The sequence below is a fragment of the Nymphaea colorata genome, chromosome 1, assembly GCF_008831285.2.
Source record: "Nymphaea colorata isolate Beijing-Zhang1983 chromosome 1, ASM883128v2, whole genome shotgun sequence".
NCBI lineage: Eukaryota > Viridiplantae > Streptophyta > Magnoliopsida > Nymphaeales > Nymphaeaceae > Nymphaea > Nymphaea colorata.
Window position 1 is genome coordinate 5,498,407 of NC_045138.2, and position 24,356 is coordinate 5,522,762.

At 35.6% G+C, this 24,356-nt stretch overlaps 2 protein-coding genes across 2 annotated transcripts; both read left to right on the top strand.

The window, feature by feature from the left end:
• Positions 1 to 2,083: 2,083 nt before the first annotated feature.
• On the top strand, positions 2,084 to 10,680 carry LOC116245832 (xanthotoxin 5-hydroxylase CYP82C4-like). Its single transcript, XM_031617401.1, has 5 exons — positions 2,084 to 2,458; positions 4,961 to 5,224; positions 5,288 to 5,385; positions 7,925 to 8,672; positions 10,045 to 10,680. Exons 1-5 carry the CDS (start codon positions 2,084 to 2,086, stop codon positions 10,678 to 10,680), a joined length of 2,121 nt encoding a protein of 706 aa, XP_031473261.1.
• A 6,666-nt stretch (positions 10,681 to 17,346) lies between these two features.
• On the top strand, positions 17,347 to 19,934 carry LOC116245835 (cytochrome P450 CYP82H23-like). The gene is made up of 2 exons (XM_031617407.1): positions 17,347 to 18,264; positions 19,860 to 19,934. Exons 1-2 carry the CDS (start codon positions 17,347 to 17,349, stop codon positions 19,932 to 19,934), a joined length of 993 nt encoding a protein of 330 aa, XP_031473267.1.
• The last annotated feature ends 4,422 nt before the right edge of the window (positions 19,935 to 24,356 follow it).

The window sequence follows — 24,356 nt, forward strand, 5'->3', positions numbered from 1 at the left end:
TGAGATCCGTGAGGAATCTTTTGTCCTTCTCAAGCAGTTTGGACTTTTCACTCTCCAAAGAAAGAAGATATAACCTTTCGCCATTTGAGTTGAATCCATTTGTCAATTGTTGGTACCGTGAGGTCCATTTGGCATTAGAAACAAGTTGTTATTGTTCCATAAATTTGAACAAGAAATTGGGAAAAGTTCAAAAAACAGTCTGTCATTATATTTCATAAGTCTACCCCAACTTTTGAGTAGATTCAGGAAAATAATAACTTGTTCCTTTTGTCAAACAAGCATGAGTGTTTCCAAGTTAGGACAACATTTTGAAACTACCAGTTTTTTCCAAATTAATAAGAATTAGTACATAGAGTCGGCTTGCTAATTTGCAATCAAATAGTAATCTTAAAAGACTAACAACAAGCACCTCTTGGCAAGACCCAACATATACCTCACAATATAATCCCTGCAGAGTTCTTTTTTGCTGTCTCCCTTTTGGGGTGGGCTGTCGGCCAACAAGTGTTTCTGCAAAGTTGGTTATATGCACCACCAAGTTTATGCTCCTTTTTGTGTACTGAGGTGTAAAAATGACTAGTACCCTTATCTATAAAAAGAAACAATCCTACAAAGATAAAAGATGGAAAGTGGAAGATATAAAGTTCTCAATGTGTTTGTTTTCTTTTTTTTGAAAAAAGCTAAAATGTCCCAATTTCTTTTTTGGTGCATATTTACTACATGCACTAGGGTGGTCCTCGCAACTGGATCCATCTATTTTTTTTTTGTTGGGTTTCCAATGTGTGCTAAATATATTAATGTCTACAAGGCTATTTGGTAATAGTACCAGTTTGTTGTTGGCACATGCATTTAATATTGTCTCAGTATTCCATGAATCTACTGCATACATTCATGGGATAACAACGCATTGTTTTTATTGTCAAAAGGCCTCTATATGGTCCAAAGGAATGATGTGGTTCAAACAATTCAATCAGTTTCAAAAATATTATAGTGCAAAGGACGGAAGAATGCTATTGGTAGTAAAGTCTAAAAAGGAGATCGCCATCATTGTCCTATGGTAATCTCTTGTGGGGTCGCAAGATCTCCAAGGCCAATCATCAAACAAACACATTATAATATATTGGGTTACGTAAAATATTGGTATAAACCAAACAAACAGGTCACAGACAAAAACCAAACCCTTTAAATATGATGTTAAAGTGTTTTGCTGAACTATAACTGCGCCAATATGATCTTAAGGATAGGTTGATGTGGAAATATATATTAAGTTGATCCATTTATAAGTTTTAATAGTGTTTTTATGACAAAAAATGAATGGCTGTCATAGCATGAGCATTTTGATGATAGGAAAATCAATATTTTTCGTTAAAAACAAGTTTATTCATAGCATATGTTATATCAAAATATCTTTTATAAATATATGAGGATGGTTATATTTTATTTAAAATAACTTTTTAATAAAAAATTAAAAGGTTTGTTTCTTTTTATCGCTGACCTAAGAATTTTGTGTCATATACATACAAAAGTAGCTACCATGCATCGAGACAGCAAATACCGTCACCACATCTATGGATTCCATCAAGCTCGCAGCAAAGGGCTTAGCAGCTCTGCTTGCCATTTTCTTCATCTGCAATATTTGGAAAAAGAAGAAAATAGAAGCAAGATGCCGACTACCGGAACCCAGCGGTTCTTGGCCAAATACTAGGACACCTTTGCCTGCTGACCGGAACCACTAGTACTCTTGCTGCTCTTTCAGAAAAGCACGGGGCCTCTCTTCAGTTTCCAACTGGGACAAAGGCATGTCATTGTGGTGAGCAGCATGGTCCTTGCCAAGGAGCGCTTCACTGTCAATGACCGAGCCTTCGCCGGTCGGCCGCCGCTAGAAAGGTTGGAAACGCCTTGCTACGATCGTGCCATGTTCGCATTCAGCCCATATGGACCTTACTTTCGTGAAGTCCGCTAGATCGTCGCCATCGAGCTGCTGTCAAGCCAGCAACTCGAGCTGCTCAAGCACATCCGGGTCGACGAGGTGGGCTCCTTTGTCCGGTGCCTGTACGGCAGTTGCAGCAAACATGAGCCGGTCGAGATGAAGCAGCATTTGAGCTTCTTGGCTTTGAACATTGTCCTCAGGATGGTCACCGGACAACGGTATGATTTAGATGAAGGAAAAGAGTTTAGTGAAACTCTGGATGAGTTTGTCAATCTACTTGGTATGTTCACCGTCTCTGATGCGATCCCATTGCTGGGGTGGCTAGATGTGGGTGGTCACCTCAAGGCCATGAAGAGAATTCACCTGAAGATGGATCAAGTTGCCTCGGCTTGGCTTGCAGAGCACTGCCCGAAGGAGTCCAGTAGCGCTGGCGAGAAGAGAGACTTGATTGACGTGCTCATTAAAGAATTAGAAGACGGCCACTTGTCGGAAAATCATCAAACTGACGCCATTATTAAAGCTACCACTATGGTACGTTACCACCTCTCCCTCTTTTCCTCCTGTTTGTTCTTAAGTACAGAAAGCACTAAAATCGCTCAGCTACTGTCAACCGCCATTTGAAGAGAATTTCCTAACGTCGAACTTCATAGATTTTGACAGTACAAAAAAATTTATGCATAACATACTTATCGGGCGTTCGACAGTTGGGATTTAGGATTCTTAGGACTTGAAAACCGTGGGTTTAAGATACTTAGTTTGATGAACCATGTTTTTATCATGATTCTTTTGTGGCATACCACGTCAAGTTCATATGAGATTTATGGATTTCAGACCTGAAGTAATCAAACTCCCCGTAAGTTTTTCTAATCGTTAATTACAAAAAAGTTGGTTCCCGTGTTTATTTCTCTTTAGAATATTTCGGATTCTTCTTACTTACTGATTTTGATGTTTGTTTCTTTTGGTGATTTAAGTTTTTGTTTTTTATAACTTTCAACATTTTCTTGTCATTTTAAGCTTGTGCCATCACCTTGCCAACTGTTTAACCTGATTTCTTTTCGTCGAGCTATCATCATCCATACCAAATTTGATATTTTTATCTTGTAACTTGTTTTTAGAAATTTTTCTAAGACGTACTTAAAAATAATTGAAAGAAAAAGTAATCTAACCTTTAGTTTCATATTGTTCAAAAAACCCTTAGGTTTTGCACTACTTATAAAAAAGTATTTTTTTTTAAAAAAGGCCACAATAATTGTAAGTTGATTTGTTAATTTGTACTAGTTCTTTTTTACTGCTTCAGTAACATTAATGGATGATTAGTTATATCTAAATGACTTTGTTGTCCATATATACTTAAAAGAATTATGAGATTTTTTTCTGCTAACGTTATAAAGATTTGGAAGGAAATTAAGCCTAAATACAATTAATTTAGTGCTAATTTGGCATGAAAAACTGAAACTTTCTTCTCTTCCCCTTGCCTTCAAGGTCGACTTTTTAAGTGCTTTAATAGAGTGTTGACCTAATATATTAAAAATATCTAAACGACTTATATCAAATTTTAGAATTACAGATATAACAAGCACTGGATAATCTTTTTCACCTTTTCTATTATATCGATTAAAAAAAAACTTTGGTGTATTTTGTCGATATGAGCAAATTAGGTCAACACTTTATTATTGCCAAATTTTTAATATATTTTCAAAAATTTGCGATATTCTTTCGTGTCTTTCTTCCATCTCCATGATAATTCTTTTAACAACTTAAGGACTTCACAAACCAACCAAATTAAGATGAAGTTTGGGTTGGACCCAAGCGTCCCCAAGTTTAACTTTAAGGATCCGTTCTAGCCGTGTCAGATTCACATTTAGACATGGATTTTGATTTTTTTCTTTTGAAACCAGAACCGATCCAATTAACCTTTGATTCACTACCTTATATATGTATATATGCCCATAAAAAAAAGTGCAAATATATAGGTTGTGTTTATTTCACCATGGATTTGATATCACCTAGAACCTCAAATCCATTAATTTAAGATCAGATACTCCTCCTCTCCCCCCTCCCTCCAAAAAAAAAAAAAAAAAAATCTGATCTTAAATTCAAGGATTTTAACATGTAGTATAAATTTTAAATTCATGCTACTGAGATCCCAAAGTACTCATTTTTATGCAGCCTCGGATCTTAGATCCGAGGCTATCAAACACAACCATAAGGACGTTTGATTCACTCCGATTTTAAATCCTCAAGATTTGAGATCCATGGATCTTCATGATTTGAGACCTATGGATTTAATATGAGACCCCCCACCAATTTTAAATGAGGCATGTTCTTGTATTTTATATTAAGGGGCCTTTGATATCATTGGATCTGAAATTTGAGGTGATTTTAGATCATTGAGAATCTCCACATACTTTATGTCAGGCATCCCTCCTGTCGGACATCAAATATGGTTTTGGATATAAACTAAGGATCTGAATTCTTCTTTTCCACATAATGGAAAAAAAAAAAAACTAGTCTTTGTTGGTCTTACATAAAAGGGACATTAGATCAGCCTAGGATTTGGGATCTCATTCTATCAAACACACGTTTAGTTCAAATGGCTTCACCAAATGTTCTTTGGCCTATATATATTTAAATCATTACTCTGATAACAAATAAAAGAAATGACCCTCTACCAACTCTTTACTGATGTTTGCTTGTGACAACTTCGATTTTCTAGCGTCAGTAAAGGGAATAGATCTACTTACCACCAATTTACTCCATACTCCATTGTCCTGAATTATTCCAGGTTTTGGTAGTAGTCGGGACGGAGGCCACAGCAATCACACTTGAGTGGGTTCTCTCTCTCTCTCTCTCTCTCTCTCTCTCGTTAAACAACCCACATATCTTAAAGAAAGCCCAAGATGAGTTGGACTGCCAGGTGGGCAAAGACCGACAAGTGGACGAGTCAGACATCAATAACTTGCCTTACTTGCAGGCCATAGTCAAAGGGTCAATGTGCCTATACCCAGCGACACCGCTTTTGCTTAATTGCAGGCCATAGTCAAAGAGTCAATGTGCCTATACCCAGCGACGCCGCTTTTGCTTCCACACGAGTCAATGGAACCTGTTCAACTTGCTGGGTTCGAGGTGCCGGTTGGCTCAACCTTGTTTGTTAACGTGTGGAAGATTCATCGTGACCCAACATTCTGGACGGACCCAGAAGAGTTCAAGCCAAAGAGGTTCTTGTGCAGCCGCAATGAGCTGACCAGCTTTGGTGGTCAGGACTTTGCATTCTTGCCATTTGGGTCGGGAAGGAGGGTTTGCGTCGGCTGGCAGATGGCCATGCAAGTTCTTCACCTAATTTTGGCATGATTGCTGCAGGGGTTTAAATGGTCTACACCAATGGATGAGCCGGTTGACATGACGGAGGGACATGAACTAGCCCTGCCCAAAGCAACTCCACTTGGAGTCCTTTTGAGGCCCTGTCTCCCTCCCCACCTCTATTAGTGAAACTGCTAAGACTGAGAGTACTTGTTTCTAGTGTGTGCTATAATATTAATGATGATATGACAGATCCATAATTTCATTTTTGTGAACAAATTTTTCTAGTGCAATTCGAACGAAGAATGAGGTGATGAGAAGTTAGAATGTCAGATACAAAGAAAATTGTGGATGTTGCATGTTAATTAATTCATGTTGAGGTGTTTGAATAGGTAATAAGTCTCATTCCCAAAGGGTTTGGTGTAACGGCCGGGGCAGGGGCTCGTAAGCGGCCAGTTCCCTCAATTCTTTTATCATTTTTAAGAATTGAGTAAAATATTCTAAAACATATATACAAAGCTTTTTTGCCAATAATAATTTTGTATGCATAGTTCCTATGGAATGGACATTCCATATCAATATACATAATGTTATTCTGGTAACAAATTACAATGCTATTCATTTACAAAATATTCATTTAGATAACAAAATAAGATAACAATTTCAAGATAAAATACTAACGTAGTAGTGATTTAAAGGGAGGTTAAAAGTGAACAAAAGAAGTACCGTCTAGTTCTATCCAACCATTTAGGTTGGGTTTGATTAATGCAAATTTGAGATCCATGGTTTTAAAATCTGAACCCCGTTCCCTCCCCCACCCCCATCCCCCTTTTCCAAAATACAATTTTAAATCCACATTTTTTACACTAAAGTGTGGATCTCAAATACTCGTTGTCCGCAGTTTTATACAACTAGATTTCAGCAATCACAGATTTGAGATTCTCTTGGATTTGAGATCAGTGGGGAATCAAACACATCCTTAAGGGTTCTTTTGTCCTTTTGAAGCAGTTTCGACTTTTCACGCCCCAAAGAAGGAAGGTAATAAACCAGTCTACCATGTGAGTTGCATATAACCTTTTGAGTTGAATCCATTTGTCAATTGTTGGTACCTTCGGGCCCATTTGTTAATAGAAACAAACATTTATTGTTCCATGAATCTGACCAAGAAATTGGGAAAAATTTATAAGACAATTGGTTATTATATTTCATAAGTCTACCCCGACTTTTGGGCAGATTCATGAAAGTAACAACGTGTTACTGTTGTCAAACAAACGTGAGTGTTTCCAAGTTAAGCCAACTTTTTGAAAGTACCAGTTTTTCCAAAATTAATAAAAAATTACACAGGTAATTAGTACATAGTCAGCTTACTAATTTGCAATCAAATGGTAGTTCTTAAAAGACTAACAACAAGCACCTCTTGGCAAGACGGAACATATACCTTTCAATATAACCCCACATAGGTTTTTCTTGCTCTCTCCCTTTAGAGGCAGACTTCCGGCCAGCAAGTGTTCATGCAAAGCTGGTTATATGCACCAAGGAGAGTTTATGGTTTTTTTTGTGTACTGTGTAAAAATTACCAGAGTACGCTTATTTATAAAAAGAAACAATCCTACAAAGATAAAAGATGGAAAGTGGAAGATAAAAATTATAAAGTCTTCAATGTGTTTGTTTTCTTTTTTGAAAATGGCTAAAATGTCTCTGTTTCTTTTTTGGTGCGTATTTATTGCATGCACTAGGGTGGTGCTCACAGTGGATCACCTAGTTCTTTTGTGGTTGGCTTTCTAATGTGTGCTAAATATTTTAATGTCTACAAAAATTATAGAACATTCATTTAATATTGTCATAGTGTTCCATTAATCTACTCCATAGATTCATGGGATCATGACACATTGCTCATATTATCAAATGGTCTCTATGGATTCATGGGATCATGACACATTGCTCATATTATCAAATGGTCTCTATCTGGTCGAAAGGAATGATGCGGCTGCCATGGATTACGTGGTTCTAACAATTCAATCAGTCTCCAAAATATCATAGTGCAAACGATGGAAGAATGCTATTGATAGTAAAGTCTAAGAAGGAGGTCACCATCATTGTCCTATGGTAATCTCTGGTGGGGTCGCCAAGATCTCCAAACCCAATTATCAAACATACCCATTATAATACCCATTATAATATATGGGGTTGTGTATTGACCGAAAATATTGGTATAAACCAAACAAATAGGTCAGGGACAAAACCGAAAACCCTTTAAATATGATATTTAAAGTGTTTTTTTTTTGAAGTATAGCAGTAGAATATGTTATTAAGGATAGGTTGATATGAAATATATATTCAGTTGATCCATTTCTAGGATTTAATAGTGTTTTTATGACAAGAAAATAAATGAATGGCTGTCATAGCATCTACATTTTGATAATAGAAAAAACAACATTTTTTTTGTGTAAAAACAAGTTGATTCAAAGCACGTGTTATATCAAAATATTTTTTTATAAATATATTAGAATGGTTATATTTTGTTTAAAAATAATTTTTTAAACAAAAAATTAAAATGGATTCCATCAAGCTGGTAACAGAGGGTTTAGCAGCTCTGCTCGCTCTTTTCTTCATCTAGAAGAAAAGAAAAGCAAGAGGCCGACTACTGGAACCGGACGGTTGTTGGCCAATAGTCGGACACCTCGGTCTGCTGACCAGAACCACACCTCTCCATAGAACTCTTGCTGCTCTTTCAGAGAAGCACGGGCCTCTCTTCAGTCCCCAACTGGGACAAAGGCGTGCCATTGTGGTGAGCAGCACGGACCTGGCCAAGGAGTGCTTCACTGTCAATGACCGAGCCTTCGCCGGTCGGCCACAGCTAGAAGGTTGGAAACGCCTTGGCTATGATCGTGCCACTTTCGCATTCATCTCATACGGACCTCACTTTCGTGAACTCCGCAAGATCGTCGCCACCGACCTGCTGTCAAGCCAGCAACTCGAGCTGGTCAAACACATCCGGGTCGATGAAGTAGGCTCCTTGGTGCGGCGTCTGTATGGCAGTTGCAGCAACCATGATCCGGTTGAGATGAACCAGCATTTGAGCTGCTTGGCCATGAACATCGTCCTCAGGATGGTCGCCAGAAAACAGTACTTTGATTTAGACGGTGAAGGAAAAGAGTTTAGAGAAGCTCTGGCTGAGTTTAACAATCTAGTTGGTACGTTCACCGTCTCTGACGCAATCCCGTGGCTGGGGTGGCTAGATGTGGGTGGCCACCTGCAGGCCATGAAGAGGGTTCACCTGAAGATAGATGGAGTTGCCTCGGCTTGGCTTGCAGAGCACCGCCAGAAGGAGTCCAGTAGCGCCGGCGAGGAGAGAGACTTGATTGACGTGCTCATTAAAGAATTAGAAGATGGCCACTTGTCCGAAAATCATCAAACTGATGCCATAATTAAGGCCACCGCTACGGTACGTTACCACCTCTCTCTCTTTTCCTCTTTTTTTTTTTTTTAAGTACAGAAAGCACTAAAATCGCTAAGCTATTGTGAACCGCCATTGAAGAGAAGTTCCAAAGGTCAAACTTGGGAGATTTTGACAATAAAAAAAATATATGCATAACATACTTACCGGGCGTTTGACAGATTGCATCTAAGACTCATAGGACTTGAAAACCGTGGTTCTAGATCCGACTTTTCCCTTTCAATCTTAATTCTAACCTTTAGTGTTTCAACAGAGAGAAGTAAAATAAGAATGTTAAGTATGAATCCTAGGTCTCATGATTCTTTTGTCATATCAACAAAAGCAAAACACGTCAGATTCACGTGAGATTTATGAATTTTCAGATCTGAAGTAATAAACTCCCCCTTAAGTTTAATTTTCTAATGGTTAATTACCAAAAAAGATGGGTCGCCGTGCTTTTTTCTCTTCTAAATATTTCAGATTCTTCTTACTAACAGGTTTTGATGTTTGTTTCTTTTGGTGATTTAGTTTAAATCTTTTTTTATAACTTTAAGCATTTCTTGCCAAATTAAGCTGATTAAGTGAACGTGTTAGCACCCTATTTAAACTGATAAGATTTTGGGTCCTTCTCATCACCTAATTTCTGTTTGCATAACGGGAATCTAGAAAACTAAGAGAAATGAGAGTATCATATATACGCAGTATATTAATACTAGAAGAGTTTTTAGGTTGTGCTTGATTCCACATGGATCTTAGATCCAAGGAATCATAAATCCATGATAGATAAAATCCACATTTCAATCAAATTGTGAACTTCCCATGATCAATAAAATCATGGCCCCTGATTTTAAATCTTCAAGATTGGAGAGCCATAGATTTAAGACGAGACCCTCCCCACAATCTTAAATCAGGCATGTTCTTGTAGTTTATATTCGAGGGGTGTTTGATTGCCTCAGATTTGAAAATCAAGGTAATTTGGGATCATTGAGAATCTCAAATCCACATGCTTTAGGTCAGATCCGACACCAATTGTAAGGTTTTATCTATAAACTAAGGATCTCAGTTCTTCTTTTTCACATAATGGCAAAATCTAGTGTTTGTTTATGTTGTAGTTCTACATAAAAGGGATATTAGATCAGCCTTGATCTGGGATCTCACGCTACCAGCCTCACATTTAGTAGTTTCCGTAAGGTTCAAATGGCTTTTCATTGAATGTTCTTTGCTCTATATATATTTAAATAATTCCTCTGATAACAAATAAAAGAAATTGCCCCATACCTACTTTTTATTCATGTTTGCTTGTGACACTTTCAATTCTCTAGCATCAGTAAAGGGCATAGATCTATTTACCACCAATCTCCATTGTCTTGAATTATTCCAGGTTTTGGTAGTAGCGGGGACCGAGACCACAGCAGTCACACTTGAGTGGGCTCTCTCTCTCTTGCTAAATAACCCACATCTCCTAAAGAAAGCCCATGATGAGTTAGACTGCCACATCGGCAAAGAGCGACAAGTGGATGAAACAGATGTCAACAACTTGCCTTATTTGCAAGCCATAGTCAAAGAGTCAATGCGCCTATATCCAATGGGACCGCTTTTGGTCCCACATGAGTCAATGGAATCCATTCAACTTGGTGGGTTCGAGTTGCCGGTTGGCTCAACTCTGTTTGTTAATGTGTGGAAGATTCATCACGATCCGACATTGTGGATGGACCCAGAAGAATTCAAGCCAGAGAGGTTCTTGAGCAGCTGCAATGAGATGACCAGCTTTGGTGGTCAGGACTTTGCGTTCTTGCCATTTGGATCGGGAAGGAGGATCTGCGTCCACTGGCAGATGGCCATGCAAGTTCTTCACCTAACTGTGGCGCGCTTGCTGCAGAGCTTTGAATGGTCTACACCCATGAATGAGCCGGTTGACATGACCGAGGGACATGGCCTAGCCCTGCCCAAAGCAACTCCGCTTAGTGCTTTTGAGGCCCCGTCTCCCTCCCCACCTCTATTAGTTACTTGTTTTTAGTGTATGCAATAACATTACTGATGATATGGCAGGCTTATGGTTTCATTTTTTGAACAAATTTTCAGTGCAATTAAAAATGAATAATGTGGTGATAAGAAATTAGAATGTTAGACAAAAGGAAAATTCTAGATGTTGCTTGTTAATTGATCATGTTGGGGTGTCTAAATAGGTAATGAGTTTTAAGGAACATAGTGTAGCTGGTTGGATTAGTGGATCAATAAAATCTTAGTTAATTGCAGGTTGAATTCTTGTGGATGCTACTTTTCTCGTCAGGAAACTACCATGGACACTACTCTCTGAGTTGAGGGAAGTAACCATAAGTGCATCTGGGTTGACTTGAAGGGATTTCAACTTCTCACCCCAGCGGTGGGTTCCCTCCTGCTCGCCCAAACTGAATAAATAGCGACAGAGGTGGGGTGAAGCAGCTTGTGATGCATGGATTGGTGCGATGCCACAAATTAATCCATAGTTCTGAAGAATCAATTTCTTATGATGGGGTGGCCTATGAAAAATATACATTGGAGGAAAAAAAAACATTATAAGCATTCTGTCTGCCATATCCAAGCTAGAACACATCGTAAAAGTACTGTGTCATGGTTTTTGTTGCACATATGGTCGAATGAGGTATATTTGATGGAACCTTGTGAGATTATCTCCACCGCTTTTGATTGGCTGAGCTATACAATAAGAAAATTTGAGGGAAAACAAGGCAACATACTTGAAATCATCAAATAAAATTGGCACACGTTGGCCAGATTTTGAGCGCTGACATGTAAAACTCAAGCAGAGAACAAGTAGTTTTGTAGTAGTAATATAAAACAATTTTAAACAGAACTCTAAGTTTGGATCACAAGGTGGAAGGTGAAAAGTCATTTTTTTTTTCACTCGTACTTGAGTGGAAAGCATTGAAAAGATGCAAATAAGCAACAATTTTGTTGATTGAAATTACAAAAATTTAAATAGAAGAGGGAAGAAAAAGGGGATAGAATGTTTTTATGCGAGTCTTGGCTTGGGGTTTTCTTCTTCATTGCTTGGGGTTTTTATGTTCTCCACTCACTCGAAGCAACAAGAGGCATTAATAGAGAGGGAAAGAAAACTTCAATTTCTTGTTTGAGGTTTTTCCTTGTTCTTTTTTCTTCACTTTTTATGACTATTGGGGCTACAGAAAGATGACTTTGCCATGGGATCACTCATGATCTTTCCGTTCTTACTCTTTCTTTGTTTTATTGTATCTACCTTGTGGTGATCTATGGACTTATTGTTATCGGATTGCTCTCAACCTTGTGGCATTTATCTCTTATTTTTTAGTGGGATTTCCAAGTAGAAAATTGGTATTTGTCTTTTTTGGTGTTTGCTTTTATTCCTGTGCACTGAAATCTCTTAATTGATAAAAGTTTTATTTTGGAGTGCGGGTGGAAGAAATATTGTTCGTTTATTTGCACAGAATAAAAATGCTTATTTACAGGTATTTTTAGTCATTGCCATTGTTTGTAAAACTTGATCATTTGGTTTGTGCCTGCTTTTACCAATATAAATGGTATCGAAGCTTTTGGTTCAAGAATAAACATCATTACCACAAGTCAGGTGATTAGTTCGATTGACACAAATTATAATCTACACAAAAACAAAGTGAATGAATTTTTGTTTGTGAAGATTATGCATCTTCTAATATTTACAAATCAAAAGCCAGAATCTATCAGTAATGAAAATTGAAAGTTTGAGCATGAGGAGGTGTATGATTTTATTCGATAATTTGTTGATGAGAATGCCTATATTACGTTCAGCATGAGAATCATATGAAGAAATTATGGTCCTCACTTGAAAATTTGCATGCTTCAAAGACCGGCAATAATATGGATGATGCAAGTTAAGCATAAGGAAATTTTGTTGTCGATCGCTTGAATGAATTCCAATGACTTATTAATCAATTGTCGGATGTGAGTCTAAAATTTGAAGATGAAGTTCTTGAACCTTGGTTTTTTCTCACTCCACTAGATTTATACGAGACATTTTGGATCTCACTCACTAACTCTATGTCAAATAGTATTACTTTTATGAAGCTTGTTAAGGTCGGTGTTTTAAATGAATAGATGAGAAAAAAATCTAAAAGTCTAGCATTTGTCACTAAAAAAAGGGAGAAAAATAAATTCAAGAGTGAGAAATGTACACATAAAAATTGAAGCAAATCAAGGTCAAGTTACAAGAATATGTTATGTGGTACATCAAAAAATATTGCTTTCAATTGATGGGAGAAAATATAAATAGTAAAAAAGAAGATAGAAAAAATGAAGATATTAATGATCGTGTTGTTGCAGCTATACATAATGACAGTTGTTTATGATGAAGATGTTATGAACTTGACAAGTCACGATATGATCTGGGTAATTGATAGTAGTGTCTCTCCATGTCATTTCAAATGAAGAATTATTTTTTACTTATGCTTTTAGTGATTATGCTGTGTTGGAATGTATAATTATAGTTTGTCACAAGTTGGTGTTGCTGATGTAAATTTACAAACCAACAATAGGATTGTGTTGAAACTCAAGGATGTTATATATGTGTGGTATACATTGAAATTTGTTTTTAGTTAGAAAGCAAGTTTTATGATGAACACTTACGAAGCACTGTTATCTCCCCAAATTCTTTTTTTTTTTAAAGGGGTGTATTTCATTTTCACTCAGTTCTCAATTATTTTATCTGGATTAATTCCTTGTCCTTAAGCGCAATCCTAGACCCAAAATAAATTTGCGACTAGTCGATCCAAAATAAATCTCTAAACCTTGTCCAATCCCAAACACAAAATTTAAAATCAAAACCCAACCTTAGACGTGAGATTCATATCCAAAATCCAATTCTCGGATCCGAATTAGACCCCAAACCCAAGTTTAGATCCTAATCAAAAAATTGAAACTCAAATTCCAAAGCTGATATCCGAACGGCAAAATTTAATGTCATTGAGTGTGTCCCCGCACACACATGGACCTTCCTTTGTTTTATGTTTTGCTTTTGTGTCGAGATGTGCTTTTGAGCTTAAATTACTCCTTAGAATGCATGGGCGACCAATTGAACCCAATCCAAATATAAAACGAACCTGGAATTTCTCAAAACATAGTCGGCCGCCCATTTTTAACAAAAATCATCATTGCTTACATTTTAAATAAAAAAGGTTTTACACTTCTTATATAAACAACTTTTCAGTATTATTTTTTATTTTGATTTAAAAAACAAAAACAAAAAACAAAAATCACGCGCGCGCAAGTGCGCACACTACGCGAGTGCGCACACTACGCGAGTGCGCCACAAGGTCGAGCAAGCGTGCCACGTGGTCGAGCAAACGCACAAGCGTGCCATGCAGTCGAATGAGCACGTGAGAGCGCCTTCACGCATCGCCGCTGATATGCGTTGCACACTGAGACAAGGTCTGTGCACGCAGGGCCCCCATTTTGATGAAAAACCGCCCCTTGGGGGGTGATTTTGGCCTGGCTAGGTGTGCATTAGCCCTGTCGGCTAATCCCACTTAGTGAAAGCATATTTTAAAAAATTAAAAATTATTCAAAAATATTTGAAATTTTCAAGAAAATCTTGTTAAATTAAAAAAAAAAAATCAAATTTTCAGTTTTTGCTCCAAAACTCTTTATAAATACCCTCACAATCCTTCCTCTTGGACATGAGCTAATCTTTTGGGAACCTCTAGTGCTCTGTCACTTGAAGATTTAGAGTTTCTATTAGCTCTTTTCCTCCTTTTGTCTCTTCATTTTAGAGTTTTCTATTAGCTCTTTTCCTCCTTTTGTCTCTTCATCTATTCTTCTTCTCCATCTTTGGGAACAAGCTTGTTCAAGGTCCAACATAAGAAGATCTTTTGGAGGCATATGCTCATCACTTTAGGGCTTCACCCAAAGCAACCCTAAGAGATCATCCAAAGTAATTGATTCTTCTTCTAAATAATTCTCATTAGAGATATGTAATCAATATCTCACTCTATTTCTTTTCGTTCTCTCAAATCTCATCTTCGGAGTCAAGAAGCTATACTTGAGTGCACCAGAATCATGAGAAGATGAAGTAAGATTTAGAAAATACTCCCTTAAATCAAAGGCTATTAAACACTCCCTTATTGACTAAGGAACATAACATGCCTTCAATCAGCAAGTAGAAAGGCAGATCTAGAAAATGGGAATTCATTAACGAATTTTGTAAGTTCTTTTATGTGTTCAATACAGTAGTCGGTATGAATTCAATGCCTTGCAAATAGTCCCATTTGAAAAGATTTGACAAGCGACATTCAGAAAAGAAAAAAGTAAAAAAAAAACGTACATATATGCATATAAGAAAAAAACAAAAGTATTTACTAAACTAAATGAAAACAAAATTCAATTCATAAATGGGGCGAAAAAAATCATACTCAATTTCCCAAATGCTAGAAGACTGAAAAGAAAATAACTTAAACAAAATTTGTCGGAATTACAATTTGTGGATAGGAATACTGAAATTCAAAAATATCAATTTTGTCGAAAATATCCAATTCACAAAGATAGCAATTTTATCCGGAATTTCACTATCATCAAGCCATGCTCACAAAAAGAATTCCCACTTTTCTCTTTCCATAGAAATGGAAAAATAGTTCCAAGTTTTTTTGTCTTTTGAGGGCATTTGGTAATGGGAACAATGACATTCTATTTCATATATCTACCCCAAAAATTTGATACTGAAACATTATAGCAAATTGTTTTTTGAATCTCCCTCAAACTTTAGGGCAAACTCATGAAGCAATATCACATTGTTATCATTGTTAATAAGGATATCAATATATTCAATTTGGATTGGATATCCAATTTGAACCGATAAAAAAAGTCTGATGCAAAAAAATTAATATATGATTAAGAAATCATATTTATCCGATTAAGATTTAAGAAATAGCATCCCATCAGATTTGGACCGGATTTGTTTTAAACAAATGTCTTATATTTAATTCTCTTACATTTTGAAAATTGAAAAATTTTGATTCAGAATTTGGATTTAGATTTGGACATGAATATAAAAATCAGGTTCGAATTGTGAAACCAAATTTTGGATTTGAATCCAAATATGTGAATATTAAAAAAAAACAGATATGGTTAAGGGTTTATCCAGTTTGAAGCCAATCCTTTGAGGCGTTAACGTCCTTAATTGCCAACCACCGTCGTTATGTTACTTTTTTAATTAAAAACCAAACAGCCCATGATAATTGGCAGCACCCATCCATTGGTAGCATTACAAATAGGATTTGGAAGATAGGACAAAGGGTAAGGCGATCTTTTCGCAGGAGGAAAACTTGCATCTGATTCAACTTGTGGTATTTTCTGTAGTAAAAGAGAAGAAATACATAAGGGCAATCATACTCTTCAAGTTGCACATAGAAGATTTAACATAAGGTTAATGATGGCTGCAGTCTGGTGGGACAGGGATGCTGGAGCTTACAAGTTGCTTAATAGAATGGCTCACAGTAGGGGGGATACAGCTGAAATGCACCTGCTGGAGTTTTGGCTAGGTAAAATGCTGAAGAGTTCAGGAAGTCTCACGATCATATCTTTGATTACGAGCTATGATTGAAGGGTGCAGAACCATTATGATTGAAGGGCGCAGTACCATTCCAGCAAGATGGGTCCTATTCAGAAAGTGTTCTGAAAGAACCAATATAGACTATCACTTTTTGTGAGTGGATCAGGTCAGCATCCTTGATTTATGGTCATCAAGATGGACGCGACGATGGCGGGTATTATTGCATGTTTTGTTAGCCTAATAGCAGACGGGCAGACAGTTTTGTTTTTGGCTTAACTATAGGCTCTTGGTTCAGATGTTCTCTGTCTTGTATTTTTGAGGGGTGAGGGTTTTTTGGTCCTTGCAATTTTCCTGTCGATGCCTTGCATCCTCTGTTAATTATTGTAAATATCATTTTTTGGTAATAAAAGTGGGGAGCCTACCTCCTAGCAATCCATTATTGTAACCTGCCATGGTTAATAAGATAACGATTTGAAAATGTGTTTCTACTCTTTGAAGCATTTTAGCTCCAGTGGTAAGCTCCCTATTGCTCATTCCTGTTTCCTTGGGCAAAAGCCATACGTTTTTTTTTCGAGGAGCACTTATTCAAAAAAAATATTAGACATAATAAAAAGATTAAAGAGCATTAAGTAAATAATTAAGGGGCATACATATACAAATAAATAGGGAAATAAACAAAATGTGTGAGACTGTGAGGGCAACTACTCACACATTACCACATGTGATTCTACATGATCCATGGCATACTGTCTATTTATCGTTTTAAGAATTCCTTAACCTTCAAGAAAATGACTCCGTTCTTGTTCTGAGGGAAATATTAAAAAACAAACACTTCCTCGTTAATACGTCCTGACCAAGATCTCCAACTGCCAAACATGTTTGACTATTCAAGCATCCAACCACCAACCATGTTTGACTATTCAAACATGTTTGATATATATATATATATATATATATATATATATATATATATATATATATATATATATATATAAAGAGAGAGAGAGAGAGAACTACACCTTTAACTACTAAATTGTTCAAGGGAGAAAACTCAATCGCATATTCTATGAATATATATACATACAAAAGTAGCTAGCAAGCAGGAGGAGAGAAAATACCTTCCCCACATCTATGGAGTCCATCACCACATCTATGGATTCCATCAAGCGGGTAGCAGAGGGTTTAGCATCTCTGCTTGCCCTTTTCTTCATCTGTAAAATTTGGCAAAAGAGGAAAAGGGAAGGAAGATGCCGACTATCGGAACCCAATGGTTCTTGGCCAATAGTCGGACACCTCGACCTGCTGACTGGAACCACACCTCTCTATAGAACTATCGCTGCTCTTTCAGAGAAGCACGGGCCTCTCTTCAGTCTCCAACTGGGACAAATGCATGCCATTGTGGTGAGCAGCATGGACCTCGCCAAGGAGTGCTTCACTGTCAATGACCGAGCATTTGCCGGTCGGCCACAGCTAGAAGGTTGGAAACACCTTGCCTACGATCGTGCCATGTTCTCATTCAGCCCATACGGACCTTACTTTTGTGAACTCCACAAGATCGTCGCCACCGAGCAGCTGTCAAGCCAGCAATTTGAGCTGCTCAAGCACATCCGGGTAGACGAGGTGGGCTTCTTGATGCGGCGCCTGTACGGCAGTTGCAGAAACCATGAGCCGGTAGAGATGAAGCAGCATTTGACCTGCATGGCCTTGAACATCATCCTTAGGATGATCGCCGGAAAATGGTACTTTGATTTGGACGGTGAAGGAAAAGAGTTTAGTGAAGCTCTGGATGAGTTTGCCAATCTAGTTGGTATGTTCACCGTCTCTGACGCGATCCCGTGGCTAGATGTGGGTGGTCACCTCAATGCCATGAAAAGGGTTCACCTGAAGATGGATGAAGTTGCCTCGGCTTGGCTTGCAGAGCACCGCCGAAAGGAATCCAGTAGTGCCGACGAGAAGAGAGACTTGATTGACGTGGTCATTAAAGAATTAGATGACGGTCACTTGTTCGAAAATCATCAAACTGATGCCATTATTAAAGCCACCGGTATGGTACGTTACCACCTCTCCTTTTGTTGCTCCTATTTGTCCTTAAATACAAAAAGCACTATAATTTAGTTCTGCATGTAAAACAAGTTACCAAAAACAATTTCATATAAACAATATGATAAAGAAAATCTTAATAGACACAAGATCAGAAGATAATCATATTACACCAAATATTTATCATGGCTACTATTTGTCTCTGGAACACTCTCCATGAAACCTTCAATAGTCTACTACCTAGTTTCAAACTTACACAAGCTCCACGAGTGCCTGACTTCTCATATTTATAGTGGTTGGTTTTGAAACTTTGCGGAGATCAACGGTTGAAAGGTGACCCGCTAGAATCTTAATCTCTGGTTCTGATTAAGCCTTTGCTGCTTTCTGCTTTTCTGTTTGTATTTGTCTGCCTTTGTGCTTCATCTCTTTGCTTCAAATCTCTTTTACTTTATTCTTTGTTTGCCATTCAAATTTCTTTTTCTTTACTTTATTCTCTGTCTGCCGTTCGAATATCTTTTTCTTTACTTTATTCGTTGTGTTTTTTCTTTTGTTTTATTCGATGCAATTGTCTTTTCCTCTTTAGAATATGTTCCCAATCAATCACAACTTTTTCATGTACATGGTAGTGATTGAAGTATTGACTGGGTCTTTATTCCTTCGAGGGTTACATCGCATAGTTCTTTACTTTTTGCACATTCTGAACACTTATGCTCCTGATATTTTTGCATGTACTGGCAATATTCCTTCAAGTTCTTAGTTCCCATTATTGGTCCTTTGATTGCTCTTGTCTGAGACATTGCTGATATTTCTTTGCTGATATTTCTTTACAATTGAACTAAAAAACTCAATTGTAAAGAAAGAAATTAGGAGGCTAGTCAACAACATAAAATTATTTGATTTTGATATCGAAATAATCAAGACTAACGAAAATTGCTATACAGACTATTTATCAAGGAATGTAAAATAACAGTAGAAGGAGAAAATGCTACCAGATATATGAACTAATTAGCACAAACCACACACATTGGTACTCATATTCACCAATAACCACTGAAAGTGGAAAAGAATATGGCTAGTCCAGAGCAAACGGCTCCTGGTAAAGACGAATCAAATCCGTTGAAGGATGGTCACTTTCCAAAAGTGATTAAAAGACTAACCATCAGAATACACACACAATTTGAGTTGCTGCTAAAAGCCAATCTCTCAATAACACCAATTGTTTATTTGTGCGGCTAGTAAGGATGGAGTTAGAAGAACAGCAAACCCAACTAGCAATACTACAAAACCAAGTGAAAGAACTACTAAAATGGAAAGCCCAAATAGAACCTTTGATAAAAATCCCAGAAAACCTAGAAGCCCCAGTAAAAATTTTGAACCAAAGACCTTGGAAGTTACAAACCAAGAAGAACCTAGTTTATCTTTCAAACCGAGATTTAAGAATGTCAACCTAAACCAGAGATTTCAGAAAACAAACATGTCAGTCAAAACCAATCTGTTCACTCCACTTCATACACAAACCTATTTAGAAACTATCCAACAAGAGAAAATAGAAAGCCAATCCATAACAGTAAATAATTATCTAGCTTGTGTAAGTTTGAAACTAGGTAGTAGACATTGAAGGTCTCATGGACAGTGTTCCAGAGACAAATAGTAGCCATGTATCTTCAACTTCGTCATAGGTTGATGAACTATCTGTAAGTATTGTAAGTATGCTCTTTTTATTGAATAAAGTGTTAGTTTTCCTTACGAGTATGTGTTAGTATTTTGATTTTCAAGCATGTGTAGAGTAGTTTTATTTTCTGTCAATTGCATCATTTGGAACACCAAAGTCCATCTATATGAATATACGGCAAAAGAGGAGTCTGAATGTGTAACCCAAGAGGGAAAGACCCCAGACGAGTACCCACAAAGGCAGAAGCCGATCGGGAAAGTCAGATGGTCATAAAGAAAACTGAGGTTATTTCACTTCCTGCAACGGATAGATTATAAGACACAAAGCACATACTAGAAAATGAGAATATTTGCACTTCTCGAATAGGAAAACACTCCACAAATCATGGATAAATCAGAATTTGGAAAAATTTTACAGGAATTAGAACTAGTTTTAGAAAATCAGAAAGAATAAGTAACCAACTAAATGACTTTATAAGAAACATAAATCATAAAAAACCTGAAGTTCAGAAAATAGAACAAGAACCAGAAAAACTCTATATTTCAGACCAGATAGTCAAAAGAGAGATAAAATATTTGACGACCTTGTACAACTAGGATTTAGTAATAGGAAGAGTAATAACGGAGTCGTTCATATGAACAGAGTAGAATACGAAACTGGCTCTAAGAAAACATTTGTCTTCGGACAAAAATGCCAAATGATTGAAACAAACTTAGATAGGAAATTTCTAGAATTAAACCAGAATGACATGTATCTAATATTAGACGAAGAAAAAATGAATACAGAAACAGTGCTAGAAAGAATAAAAAAGACTAAACGAAGAAATAAGCCTAAAAAAGAAAAGATACGGCAATATGAAGGTTTACCCTGCGATACACCACAGTCGGTGCAAGGTTGCCCAGCGTATCTGGAAGATAAAATGGACAAAATAATAAATTTACTAGAAAAGCTTGTGGAAAAACTCGACCAGCAATTTGAAAAAAGAAATGAAAAATTAGATAAGGTAAATGAAGAGGAAATTAACATGTTAGAAACAAATAGTCTTCAAAAAATAGAAATAGGTAGTGAAATCGAAACAGAAAACTATGAACCAAGTATAACATATACTAAATTAATGGATCAAGGACAAAACATGGAAATAAATGTGAATACAACACCCAAATAAGGAATTAAAATCAAAGAGGAATATCCAGCAGGTTCAAGAACTCACAAAGGAAATCCAAATAGGAATAGACATTAAGATGACTATAGTAAAAATGAACGATGGGAAAGAATTTGGAAATCTAGACTAAAAAACAAAATAGAAGAAAAAGAATGAAAACAAGGAATATTAAATCTAGATAACACATAATGTTATTACAAATCTGGAAAGCTGAAATGATCAAGCACATTACAGGAATCAAAATAGAATTAAAAAATGTACCAACATATATATTGAAAATTCATTTATAGGAAACATATATTTATGGTTTGATCAGCTACCAAACTCTTCAAAAGAATCTTTATGAGCAGAAACTGATAGTAAAGGAACAACAACAACGAATCCTTTAGAGATATTAGAAAAATATCTAGAATCAATTAAAGCAGAATTCTCACATTTGAATATCGAAAAAATATATGAAGACCAAATTAAAGTAACTGCTAGACAAAACATACTGCATCTAACAATATGTGATATGTGTTATTTAGAAGAATATATACAACTATTTAGTAAATATTATTATCTGGCAAGTATAACTATAGAAGAAAAACCAAGATATTTAGATCTATTCTTTCAAAATGATCACCAGTAATATATGGACACGTGATAAAAACAATTCAGGAAAATAAACCAAATGAAGACGCGTTAGGATCAAGAAATATAATTCATAAGGACATGGTTCAAAACAATGTGTAAAGAATATGTAAAATCGAAAAAACTAAATCTTATAATACAATCACCATATAAATGTTGTGACGAACATATAATACCACAGTTAGGATGTAAATCATATTACAAAACTAAGAGACATAAAAAGTAAAGAAACTTAAACACTATTACAAAAAATATAAGAACAAATACCCAAAGAGAAGATAGTACGTAACAAATAAAAATAAGTATCTAAAAAACCCCAAGAGTTGTAAATGCTAAAATTGCGGAAAAATTGGACATATAGCCAAAGACCTTAAACAACAAATAAAAAAAAGTTAATAAATGTAATAGAAAATGATTATATAAATATTGAAAACCTTAGTGAAACAGATATATCGGAGAATGAAACAATATATGAAACAGAAAGTAGTAGTGAATATGAGTGATAAAATAGAAAGACCTCAAGATATTAGATATCAGGAAGAATTAACCAAAGATTATACAATTCAAAGAGTCATATTCGAAGAAAAAATATTTAGACAAATAGAAAAACAAGAATTAGATATAAGTATCGAAAAAATATTTGATTTTCCATTTGTAAGAAAAATACCAGTAATAAAAACAATGGTTAAAAAGAATATTACATAATCAATCAAAGGGAACGTGTAATAGATATAGAACATACAGGATTATCAAAAGAAACAACTAGAGTACCATTGATAAGTAGACAAGGAATCTATGAAGAACTAAAACAGTTAAAAGTAAAAAAAACCCCATGAAACAATTTCATATAAAAGGAAACATAGATAGTATGATAAAGAAAATCTTAATAGACACAGGATCAGAAGATAATTATATTACACCAGATATGATAAACAATGATATTGTTTTGCTAAGTGAACATAGGTACAAGTATATCCAAGGGAACATTATTAAAAATATGGGAAAAGTCAGCAAAGAAATTAGGATAGCAGACTACATGTTTGAAATAGAATTTGAGATACAATCACTTAGAAACGATAAACTAACAGGAATCATACTAGGGAACAAATGACTAAACAAATACAAAAATTTCAAAATAGAAAAAACGTATTAGAAATTGAACACTTGGTAAACCTAATAATAATCCCTAGAAACTTAGATGATTAGCCAAATAAAAAAGAAATTTTGAACAAGATATGAAAAATGCTTTAGACAAAGCAGTAGAAGAAAAAAGACTAAGAAAAGAAAAAACTAATATTCAAAGTATATCTAATGCTATATAAGTTTATCAACAATATTAGAAACGAGATAGAAGAAAAAAGATTAGCATTAGAATCAGCATATACAAAATATGAATATGATAGTTATGACAGTGATTTAACAGACTACAGAAATTGGTACAACGATTATGATGACGATATAATGTGGAGAAATATAATAAACAGAATGGAAGGATGATAAAACTAAGAAAATGTCTAACGTATATAACTCCAATAAACTAGAAAGACATAAGACAAATAGTTGTTATATGAAGTAAATGGAATATTTGGCTAAGAAAGATGTTTATAGTAAGACAATTCATTGATAAACTGATACATAAAGTACATGAAAGATGGTTGAGAGAAATAAGAAACCTAGATTCGGATGAAACAATGTCAGATATATCATACGACGAATCAGAATGTTTCTAACTACAAGTGTAAAGGTATATAATAACCAAACTAAAAACTTTGTGCGAAAAAGAACAGGAAAATTATTTAGAATATATATATATATATATGTTCTTAAATTTATAGGGAAACTAGGAAATGGGGTGACGAAGAAAATTTAAAGACTATAGAAGAGAATTTTTTACATACCTAAGAACCAGAGCAGTAGCCGAATGGAAAATTATGACCTATTAGAATAAAAAGGATAAAAGAATAGCACATACGTCCCACCAAGCTTTGGAAGAAAAACTTATAGTGATGAAGAGACAAGTGAGGAGGAATGAACATTAATAAAAATAAATTTTTATATATACACTAATCAAAGTCATACCAAGATGATATAATAACCGATATTACACTGCCTACATAAACACAGGAGCACAGATAAATTTATGCAAAAAAAACTGTTTACCAGACAATATATGGGAAAAATTAGATAATCCACTAAAGGTTAGAGGATTTAATGGAGCCAAGGCTACAATAAACTATAAAGCAGAAAATGTTAATGTACAAATTTGAAGAAGATAATCAAGATCAACAGAATATATGCATTTGAATTACATAACAAAGATATTATATTAGGAAGACCATTCCTAAATGGTTATCTACCAATAAACATAACAAACAAATATTTAATATTAACAACACCTTGTGGAGAAAAAATAAATGCTCTAATAGTAAATAATAATGACGAAAACAAAACATGGATTAAAGGAGATAGTAAACTAACACAGAGGATGACACGAGAAAAAATAAATACCATCACCATAAATATGTATGAAATAAACGAGTTAGAAAATATAGAACAAAGACTTGCAGAATTATATTCTGAAAACCCATTACGACATTGGGGAAAAACATAAAACTATTGTTAAGATAGAATTAA

Excerpts from the sequence above, each read along its gene's own strand:
- LOC116245835 (XM_031617407.1), top strand. The coding sequence starts at position 17,347 with ATGGAGTCCATCACCACATCTATGGATTCCATCAAGCGGGTAGCAGAG. Across the intron at positions 18,265-19,859 it reads TTATTAAAGCCACCGGTATG|GTAGTAGACATTGAAGGTCT; the intron begins GTACGTTACCAC and ends GTTTGAAACTAG.
- LOC116245832 (XM_031617401.1), top strand. The coding sequence starts at position 2,084 with ATGAAGCAGCATTTGAGCTTCTTGGCTTTGAACATTGTCCTCAGGATG. Across the intron at positions 2,459-4,960 it reads TTATTAAAGCTACCACTATG|GCCATAGTCAAAGAGTCAAT; the intron begins GTACGTTACCAC and ends GCTTAATTGCAG. Across the intron at positions 8,673-10,044 it reads TAATTAAGGCCACCGCTACG|GTTTTGGTAGTAGCGGGGAC; the intron begins GTACGTTACCAC and ends GAATTATTCCAG.